At 53.9% G+C, this 10,801-nt stretch overlaps 2 protein-coding genes across 2 annotated transcripts in view; one reads left to right on the forward strand and one right to left on the reverse strand.

The window, feature by feature from the left end:
* Nucleotides 1-2,124: 2,124 nt before the first annotated feature.
* Nucleotides 2,125-6,286, forward strand: LOC113481878 (steroidogenic acute regulatory protein, mitochondrial-like). Its single transcript, XM_026851910.1, has 7 exons — nt 2,125-2,188; nt 2,461-2,583; nt 3,321-3,466; nt 4,019-4,174; nt 5,060-5,244; nt 5,951-6,044; nt 6,185-6,286. The coding sequence occupies exons 1-7, from the start codon at nt 2,125-2,127 to the stop codon at nt 6,284-6,286; spliced, it is 870 nt and encodes a 289-aa protein (XP_026707711.1).
* A 4,145-nt stretch (nt 6,287-10,431) lies between these two features.
* Nucleotides 10,432-10,801, reverse strand: part of ADAMTS14 (ADAM metallopeptidase with thrombospondin type 1 motif 14) — a gene marked incomplete at its 5' end in the record, with an annotated part of 33,818 nt that continues 33,448 nt past the window's right edge. The window contains one exon of the mRNA XM_026851760.1: nt 10,432-10,527. Within this exon, the coding sequence (XP_026707561.1) occupies nt 10,432-10,527 (96 nt within the window). The remainder of the gene's footprint in view (nt 10,528-10,801) is intronic.

The following is a 10,801-nucleotide window of genomic DNA, read 5'->3' on the forward strand; positions in this document are numbered from 1 at the left end:
TTTCCCAACTGCTGGGCCTCAGTGACTCCCCAGCCCCTATGAAAGCAGCTTGCAACTCACCAAAGCAGCAGAGTAAATCCCAGCACTGAACAGAGAGCTCTGGCAATAACAAATCTCCCACAGAGCTGCAGTTAGGCTCCAGTACACACCCCAAGCCCCTGCTGCAAAGCCTGCAGCTGCCTTGGGCCATGCACATCACACAGGCATACCCACAAGGGTCTCCTACAAGCATAGGACACACAGAGGCACTTATCTTGGTGCTACCATGTATGAAGCCACCCTGGAGCAGACTGCAAATAAGCAGCAGAGCACCTAAGGAGCAGCAGCTGGCAGGGGGCTGCTGGTATAACCTGCCCAGCAGTCAGGAATGGAGGGAGAAAGCTGTGAAGCTGTAATGGGACACAGCTGGGCAAGCCACAGTGGATGTGCTATGAGGTTATCCCTGGAGGAAAAGCTGGAGCGAAAAGCTCAGGGCTGGGGCTGATGAGCCAGGTGGGGAGCCTGGGAACTGGCTGAGTTGAGCCAACAAGTCCCCAGGGCTGGGATAAAGCCCTCCAGCACAGTGGGGCTGAAACCCATGGGGAAACAAGCTGAAGTTTTTTCCTAGGAAACTGTCCCACCCACTTCACCTCCGCTAATAGTGAGAGTATTGAAGGGATGTGATGCTTGCTATAGGAAAAAAAATATGTTAGCAGCACAGAACATGTTTGGAGAGACAGCCAGAGCCCCCAGCTCCCATGTGGGATAAGGTTATGAGGAGTGACACGGGGACAAGCCCCAACTCTGGTTCATCCCCCGGCAGGGGCTGTGCCTTTTTCAGCTGCCTGGATGCTGGGCAAGAGTCACTCCATCAGTGAGTGGCTGCTCCTGGGAGTGAGCACTCACCCAAAGGGACTCAGCACCATAAGCCATATTTTTTCCATCAGCTTTGGGTCAAAACAGTTGTTTCTTACCACTGCTTTTCCTACTTACTCAGTTACCCTCACTTGCAATTATTCTGCCATGCCCAGAAGCCATCCACAGGTATCTCTTGCTACTCCACTCCTAATAATACATGTATTAAAGCAACATGCAATACTGTATAGATTCACCAGACTGTCCCTGCTGTGCCAGCCCCAGAGCTGCCAGGGAACAGGGGCCTGCAGTGCTTGCACAGCGGCCACAGGACTGTTCCCATCCTAGCAAGAAACCCACTGGCCACAACCACACCAGATTGCAAGCCTTGGTGTCTCTCCCTTTTAAAGCCAAAAATCCCTCCCGGTCTCCTTAGACAACTCTTTTGGCTGTTGCAGCCTCAGAGGCTGAAGGTAAAGTGAGCCATAGTGATGCTGTGTGAAACAGAAGCATCCAACCCCTTGGCTACATATGTGTGGAAAAGCCTTTCCATGGTAAAAATGAAACAGGATTTTCAAAGCACTTGAAAAAGCAGATATTTCCAGAGGAATACAGTGAGGCTGTATTTTAAGGAGTGACCTAGTAGGTTTTGGGTTTAACCTTTTAAGAGAGGCTGTTAAAAACACAAGGGGAAGGACTGAATAACTGCATGCCAAAAGATATAGTGGTCCCACTATCACTGTGAGCAACGGAGAGGTCTGCAGGGGAGGATTAGGTGGGAGTAAAGTAAGGAAGAGGAAAACAAGGAGTCACCCGAGGAGTTACAACAGCAGCAGTTACCACCGTAACTCCCATGAAGTTTCCACGGGAAGAAGCACCATTTTGCATGAGCGTGGCTTTAACAGCAGCTCCCCAAGAGCAAAGCCACATTGCTCTCAACTGCACTCCATCCTTCCCTCCATGCCAGTGCACCCGGTTGCCTTTGCCAGCTTGTGTTTGCCACCACAGTGGCACTGGGGACCGCTAAAGTGTCCCATCCCAGCCGGCCGTGGGGACACGTTCATTCACGGCCGCCTGCCCGGGGCGGGAGGAAAGGCAGGGAGTGCTCATTCAGAGGGAAGCGTGGCCTTTCCCTCCGGCCCCTCCTCTCGCTTGCCTTGTCCTTGAGCACTCCTTATTCCCAGCTGCTATCTGGCAGCGTGGTCCTATCATCAGGTGTTGTCCTTCGGGCCGGCTATAAAAGCGCGCCGGGATGCAGCGAGCTCCCGGCAGCAGCCCCGCTCCCACGCCATGCTCCAGGCCACCCTCAAGCTGTGCTGTGGCATCGCCCACGACCACCTCCGCCGCCTGCCCGGTAAGCACTGCTCACCTCTCCCCCGACCTCGGGAAAAACAGACAGAAAAGAGACTCCTAAAGGAGGTGTTAAGTCTGCATCTGATGGGCATCCCCTTGGGAGGTGCTCCCTTGGAAATGTCACGTCTATGCATCTGTTTTCCTCCCGCGTTGTATCATGCAGAGTGTAGGTTTGGTCTTAGACACAAACCAACTTCCAGCAGAGACGCGGGGCACCACGGCATCTTCCTCACGTGCTCCGTGCTCACCAAAACCCACGTGTCTCTCCCCCAGGCTTGAAGATAACAGCCGTTGCGGCAATACAGAAGGACGTCAGGGAGCTGGTGGTAAGAGGATCCCATCGCTCACCTTCCAAAATTTCTCATTATATTCAGAGGCTGATGGGAAAGGAGACAGGTAAGCTCAGCCCAGATGCTTGGGTATAACATTTCCTACCCCTGCTCACAACCCCCTTGCAACACATGATGGAGGGATGCGTATTAAAATGCACCCCTCTCCATATAATTTGACCCATATTTTGGGGGACGGAGTTAATTGTCTTCTCACTGCTAGACTGGTCTCCAGGTCTCTGGTAGCTTAAAAGCATTCTCTGTACTGATGGCAAGCAGAGAGACCTTGAGATTCTGGGAAGGTAAATCGCATCTCCTCACTATACAGGCATCCACAGGTTTTATTAGAGTTTGCGGGCGCTTACCAGTGTTTTGCTGCATGTCTGCTGTGTCTCTAGTTCCATCACTTACCTAAAGACCTGAAAACTGGCAAATTCATCTGTTCTTTTTGAAGTGTGGCTTGGTCCAAAGGCTGCATATGCAATGTTAATAATACCCAAGCCACGTGCAATTTGTACCACGGCATTACTGGGAATTGATTTGGAAAGCAATTTCAAAAAGCTTTCCAAGCAGTCAGCACAGACACAGCAAACGAATGCCAGGAATGCTCCTGAGAGCAGTTTTCTGCACCAAGACATGCCCCAGCCCAAGAGGGGACTAGTTGCGTGATGGAAACGGCGGTGTAAGAGCCCAGACTTGGGGTCAGCGTCTGCTCTGGCTCCGTTTGCACTTCTGTGCCTGCAGCTGTGTGCGCAGGCAAAGCTGGGAGGGGGAGCTTCTCACATCACTGCTTTGCTCCTCCAGCCATGTGCCCAGAGCCTGACGGAGACGTCAGCCCCAGCCGGTTCTCCAGCGTGGACCTCTCCTACATCACCCAGGGAGAAACGGCCCTGCAGCGAGCGCTGAGCATCCTGCAGCAGCACACCAGCTGGCAGACCGAAACGCTGCTGGTAAGCCCGGCCACCTCCAGCCTTTGCTGCCTCACATCAGAAAAGCTCTCGGGAGGAGAAATGAGTCTGGGGAGGGGAGGTTTGCTTCTCTTATCCTGCTCAAAGGGTAACGGCAGGTGAAAGAGAAATGCCGTGCAAAAGCACACACAGCAAAGAGAGTTTCCAAGCAAGTCTTCATTAAGCACGTTTGCAAGCAAATCTGCAAGGTAAATAGGGAGCAGGAAAACGCTTGGAAGGGGAAACTCAGATAATTGTGTTCCCAGGGAAAGCCATGATGCATTTCTGCAGAAAAGCCCAACAGATTGTGACTTTGTTGTTATTTACAGTGTTTGTTCATTAAGCTGTTTGCTGAATTGTTTAATTTAGCTAGAAAGGAGCTTAAAAAAAAAAAAAAAAGCAATCATAGTGGCATGATTTAGATATAACAGCTTTTGCCTGTAAACCAGGCAGTGGTTAAAAAGAGAACTGGGATGATTTATTAGCCAGGTGTTCAGCGCGTAGCCGGTGCCTCTCGGGGTGTTTGGGGTTGATGCAGGCTCTCTGCCCTCCCAGGATGCCGGGGCCGTGTCCAGCACTGCCCTCCCCGGGCTGGGCAAGGTGTTTCGGGCAGAGGTGGTCCTGGCTGTGCCGGTGGCACAGCTGCACCGGGAGCTGTTCGAGAGGATTGAGCAAATGCCCCAGTGGAACCCGACCCTCAGCCGGGTGAAGGTGAGGTGGGGAGGGATGCACCGCAGGCGTGGTGAGTGACGCCGTCGTGAGCAAATGGTCTGAGGTTTTGCATTGCCAGCGTTGCTAGGATTCAAAAAAAAAAAAAAAAAACAACCAACCACAACATATTTATTGAGGTTTTTAAGATCGCTGAAGGATTAAAGCTAATTCCACACTCCTGCAAGAGCAGGATATCACCCCAGGGAGAGAAGATGTGCTTTACTTGCGTGACATTGAGAAACATGTCATTTCCAAACTTTCTTTTCTGCACAGTGCCTGTTCACAGAGGTTTTTCTGTGCTGGGGGACCCCGATGTTGCTGAGACTTTAATGTCAGGGGAGAACTTGTTCCAGGGAATCAGGCAGCTAAAAAAAAAAAAAGAGGCATAAGCAAACATACCACACTGCAGGGGCACCACCAGGAAGCTTATGTGTTGTCTTGGGCATCTGTTGTGTATTATTTGCCTTATTTCTCATTTCTTAAATCACAGCAGATCCCTAAGCAAGCTGCCAGCCTCGGAAAGCCTCCCCTAGCTCACCTGGGCTGGCTCAGATGCTACCCAGCCTCTACTTGGTTATTACTGCCACTCCTCTGTCCCTTCCGAAAAAGAAATAGCATAGAGAGAGTCCTGTCCCAGATAAAAAAAAGGCTGCAGAAATCACCCACTTTCCTCCTTACTAGCCTGCAGGGGATTGGGATTTAATTATCACCAGGTGCCAACCCCAAGCCCCCACCTTGCTACTGCTTCTGCTCATGCTGCAACCCCACGCTCCTGTCCCCAGGGTGGCTTCACATCCCCTGGGCAGGAGTAAGGGGGTGGTGGGGATGTCCCCAGAGGGGCAGCCACAAGAAGCTTAATCCCTGGGGCACTTCTTGCTCTGGCAGGTGCTGCAGCGCGTCGGGACGGACACACTGGTGACACACGAAGTCACTGCTCCCAGCCCGGGCAACCTGGTGGGCCAGCGGGACTTTGTCAGCGTGCGGCACCGTGGGAGGAGGGAGACGGCCATCTACCTGGTGGGCACTGCCACCCACATCGAACCACTGCCCTTGCAGGAAGGGTGCATCAGGTAAAGCCCCTCCCGAAAATGACTGTCACAAGGTATCATGTCCCTGCAGGGGGGAGACCACTGCTGCACCAGGCATGGCAAGGGAGGCACGCCGAGAGCTACCTCCCTGTTGCATTTGCTCTGGGATCTCACAGAATCACAGAATCATCTCGGTTGGAAAAGACCTTAAATATCATCTAGTCCAAACATTAATCTAACTCTGGCCGTTCCCAACTCCCCCAGACCCCTCAGCACTGGGTCAACCCGACTCTTCAACCCCTCCAGGGATGGGGACTCCCCCCTGCCCTGGGCAGCCCATTCCAACGCCCAACAGCCCCTTCTGCACAGAAATCCTTCCTCAGAGCCAGCCTGACCCTGCCCTGGGCAGCTTGAGGCCATTCCCTCGGGGCCTGGCGCTGGGGCCTTGGCTCCAGAGACTCATCCCCCCTCTCTGCTCCCTCCTGGCAGGGAGTTGCAGAGGGCCAGGAGGTCTCCCCTCAGCCTCCTCTTCTCCAGACTGAACCCCCCCAGTTCCCCCAGCCGCTCCCCAGCAGACCTGTGCTCCAGACCCTGCCCCAGCTCCGTTGCCCTTCTCTGGCCACGCTCGAGTCATTCAATGGCCTTTTTGGGGTGAGAGGCCCAAAACTGAACACAAAATCTCCTTACACACATTTTTTTTTTCCTCCCTGGGGTGGACCCTCACTGCCTGCTCCCTTGCCCACCACAGGGCTGAGTCCCGGCTGAGCTGCATCGTCCTGCAGCCACTGGCAGGGGACCCCGGCTGCACCCGCCTGACCTGGCTCCTCAGCATGGACCTGAAGGCAAGTGCCACCACGTTACTTGGGGTGGGACAGCAAGGGGTACGCATCCCAGTGTGCAAATGCACCCACCTCCCTGGGATGTGCGCCCCAACTCTCTTTGACCCAGCAGGACCAAATTTGGGGTGTTTTCTCTCCCAAAGGGCTGGATCCCTGCGTCTGTCATTAACCGTGTGCTGCCACAGTCCCAAGCAGACTTCATCAAGCACCTCCGCCGGCACCTCTCTGCTGCCACATGTCCCTGAGCTGCGGGACAAGCACGAGGGATGCAGCCTGAGCTGGAGACCCACTCCAGCCCCTTCTCGTCGCCGCTGTGGCCGAGCAGCCACAGCCACCAGCAATGGGGCAAGACGGTGCCCACAGAGCAACCCCGCGCGCGGAGGACACCCTTCACCCAGCACCGTGCTTCTGCCCCAGGGATGGAGTGGGGCATCTGCAAGCTGGGGCAACCGAAGCACCCCCGAGCCTTGCGTTAGGGGCTGCCTAAACCCTTGCTCAAACCTCGCCCACAAGCAGCAATGGTAGGTGCTGTACAGCATCGCTCCTCCCCGCCGCACACAGGGGAAGGCGGGGGGGCTGCCAAAACGCACCCCAACGTTGGGCATCACTGCCCAAGGTGCAGTTTGCTCTGCGCCTTCAGCCCTGCCCCGGTTTCATTGCTCTTGATTTATTACCCACCTGTGGCAGCAGTTGCCAGTGCAAGCTCAGGATCAATTTTTGGCCTGAACCAGTAACATTTTATTTATTTTTGCAATGGCTAAGATATATATTTATGTGTGTATATATGTATATACATAGAGCTCTTTCTCCCGCTGTGCCAACAGTAGCAGGCATACAGCACTAAAGCCATGTCTGGGGGAGGGGGGGTGTCAGAAATGTGGTTTTTAACATCAGTTCAGTTGACTTAGGGTACTGCAGTACAAGACGGGGTGGTAAAGCAAGTGAGAAAGCAGCTCATGGAGATAGGCAGCAGCAGGGTGGGACTCAACCCCACAACCCTGTCATGCAGCATTGTGCCCTCCAGGTCCATGCATCCACGAGAGCTCATCACTGCAGACCTGCAGCATAAAACCCCCAATGGATTTAGTCCTAGGAGGATTCCCAGGAGATCACCAGCTACCCCACAGCCCCAGCCTTTTGCAGCAGGGATGGATCCACTATCTCAGTATTATCCTGCACTCTCAGAACAAGCACGTTGTGCCATAAACACGCTGCCAACCACAGCGAGAAAAAAGCCAAGCAGCTGTGTGTCGTGAAATGTTATTACAGCCATTGCAGAGTGCTTGTAATTTATACATCCGTAGGTTTTGCTGGGTCTGTGGCTTATTTAAGAGGGAAAAAAAAAAATCTCCAAACAATTATGTGAAACGCTGGCTGCTAAAGAGTTGGCTGGGTTGAAATAAAGTAGAGGTAGTGGCTCACTGTGTGAAAACCATTTCAACAAGCACACACAGGTGACAGTCCCCTTCACATACCCATCCCACAAATAAATCAACGGAAAAATTTTGATGTGGATTTATTTTTCTTTACATTATGTTAGAGTTCAAAAAAAAAAAAAAAAGACAAAATTAATAAATATTAAAAGTTAAAAAGCTCTGAATCTCATATGTACAAAACTTTATACATCATCATAACACTGGACAAGATTACATCACAGGAATGACTTGGTGCATCTACCCGTCCCAGGAGGACTCGAGGGACCAGATGTACCCTCTCCTCCTGGACAGGACCAAATCCCAGCTGGGAGCTGGGCTGCCGCATGGCTCCATCCCCACACCGCAGCTTTCCACGCACTGTGGCACCAGCACAGCCAGAAGCACCCCAACCTCAGCCTGCCCGCGGCGCTTCTTGTGCTCACCTGGAATAAACACCCAGTGCCGGGTCCCAGCCCTGCAGCATCATCGCCCCAGAGCATCCACAAAGGGGGGGTTTTATCACACCCCGCTTTAAATCTCGCCCCTTTTTTTTGGCTAGAGGCGGGGGTTAGCACCTGCAGCACAGCCCCCTTGCCCCGATGTGTCCCCCCCCCCGGGGACTCTGGTTGCGGAGTGCAAGGGAACTGGGCCAGTCCTGAGCCACAGCTCTCCTCCGAGGTATAGCAAGGAACCACTGCAAATATTCCTAATGCAATAAAGCACTAATGCCCAGGACAGCACTGAAGGGAGGGGGGCAGCTGAGAATCTGGGGGGAAGGAGTGAGCATGCACACACATACACTGCGCCCTGCAGACATTACCGCCCATTCTTCAGGGGGAGAAGGGTTGTTTGTGTTTTTTCAATGCTTCCAAGGCTACTCAAGGGGGCTGAAAAGCCTTGCTTGGGGCAGGGGAAGGTGAAGCAAGCTCAGTTCTGCCCCAAGCCAGTCCAGGGCTGTCCCAGCAGCAGGAGGGGGCTTTGGCACAGCCTGCACTGGCCCCAGCCCTCCCACCCTGCCCTGCTGGGGAGAGATGCTCCTTGAAGAGTAAACAAAGCGTTATCTTTGGCACAATAAATAAATGCTGGCACTCTCACAGAGGGCGGTGCTGGTGGATAGGCTGGCAAGGGGCAGGGTGGTGGAGGCAGCAGCCCAAGGGTTAAATCCCAGCCTGGTACGCCCACAGTATCTCGTTGATCCCGGGGGTACCAACACCTGCACGCCTTGGACCTGGGCACCCCGCCGCAGCGTCTCGTAGGCATCCCTCCGTCTGTCCGTTCCCACGAGGTGTGCTGGTTGCTTGGCTCAGACAGATGCGTGGCTTTGTTCCATCTTTCATGAAGCCCACCTAATGCTGAAGGGCAGCACCCAGGAGGCAGGGGATCTCCAGCCTCAGGTGCTTTTAAGAGTAGGTAGATAAATGTTGCCCAGCCTTGACTCAGAAGTTATCCCAGGGCAGGAGGGTGTACAAGCTGCCCTCTTAACATCTCTTCAGCCCTTTTTGTAGTGTTGGGTAGCTCCAGGGGAGCATTGCAGAGAGTCCAATGCTTAAAACACCAGGAATGCACAGCAGTCTCCATCCATTTCAATTAAAGTGTGTAATTAAACGTCTCCCCTGCTGCGATCCACACCAGACCAGCAAAGGCTGAGAGGAGCTTGCACAATGATGTGAGCTCCTCCAAAATGCCCCATCCTCAAGTTTCTTGCAGCCACACAAGTGCTATGGATGCAGCACTCTTCCTCAGCACTGACAGCACTGAAGGCACCAGGCTCAAAGAACAGCGTGCCCTAAAACCCACAGGCTCTCGGTACATTCCGAGCACCATGGGCCACCTCGCCAGCAAGCCCCAGACACCTGAAAAGCTTCCCAAACACTTCCCCTGGAGATGCCTGGTCCTGCCCATCAGATGGCCAGGGAAACGGCACCATCAGGGCCAGCACGTGCTCCAGAGAGATCCTGCTTGGCGATGCTGAACTGGTCCGTCAAGCCTTGCTTCCTCAGACTCCACCTCTCTGTCTCGAAAAACCTCCTCCCTGCCTGTGCTTATCCCCCACGGGAGCCCACCTTCCCCGTCACTGCACCCAGAGGTGCTGGCTGCCCTCAGTTGGGAGGCTGCCCACCCCTAAGCACCCAAACCATGGCAGACTCCTTGGGGACACCCACAGCGGGCTGCCTGACCCTGCCCTGGGGAGATTTTGAAGACCGTAACTCCTCCGGGCTGACCCTGTGCCTGGAGCTGACCTGACACCAAGCAAGCTGCACACAGCCCTAGGCTCCTAAAGTGCTGTGCATAGGTTTAGTACTTGGCACAATATTTTTTTAACGGCAATAATCACCCCCCTTTCACCCCCTCTCATGTGACAAAAGAGACGCAGATGAATCTTCCTCTCCTTTCTTTTAACTGCCCCTAAAATCCACTCCCAGCCTCCCAGTCGTCCCCATTTCACTCTGAAAGTGTTGATGCCCCACAGGCACTGGGTACGAGGGTGCAGGGTCAGGCTGACGCTCCTACCAGGCTGGGCATTGGTGCCAGCTCAAGCCTGCCCAAGGGCAGTACTAGCTAAAAAGTCACCACCAGGTGACAGGCATTTTTCACATGTCTATTTGGTCTTTGACCTTGTTCTCATTGCTCACGTTAGAGTTGCCTGGAGCATCTCCTGCCTATCCCGCAATGCAGGACAGAAGCTGGTCTACGGTTTTCTCGCTCCATCTTCCCCCAGACACGTTTCCCAAACTCTCTACCCCAAAACAGGGACAGCCCAGGGCAGCAGTTTGGGCATCTCCCAACATTTCTCCCCACCATCTCACCACCTCCCTCCAGGTGCTCAACCCCCCCGATCCCCAGCATCCTCCCATTGCTACCCCCAAGCTCTGAGCACTGGGGCTGAACCGCCGAGCCAGGACCCTCCTCTCCAGCACATCTTGTGTTGCTGTTTGGGGCAGGGGGAAGGAAAAAGCAACATTAAATCCCTCCCCTCAAATCTTTTTAGCACCTTGGGAGGAAGCAGCTCGTCTACCTGCAGCCAAGCCGCTGTTGCTTTTTTTGCTCCTTTTCACCTTTTTTCTGTGGCGCTGTCAAAAAAAAACATGCCACAGTTGGGAGGGCGGGAGGGATCATGAGGAAAAAGTGGTTTTCCCGGGAATTTCTGTGTGAGCAAGGTCATTTCCAAACCTGGCAGTGCCACCCATGAAAACCATCAGTGGAAATGGGGGGGAAAGGCAAAAGAGGAGGAAGAGGAGAGGAAGGGAGGGAGGGAGGCGAAAGGCTTCCCCTGCCCCTCGGCGAGGTGTTCCCGAGCAGGTTACCTGGCTGCCTGGCCCCTGCCCAGCTCGCTCGGGGCTGGCA

Source organism: Athene cunicularia (assembly GCF_003259725.1).
Source record: "Athene cunicularia isolate RWA chromosome 6 unlocalized genomic scaffold, athCun1 chr6_part2, whole genome shotgun sequence".
In the NCBI taxonomy this organism is placed as follows: Eukaryota; Metazoa; Chordata; class Aves; order Strigiformes; family Strigidae; genus Athene; species Athene cunicularia.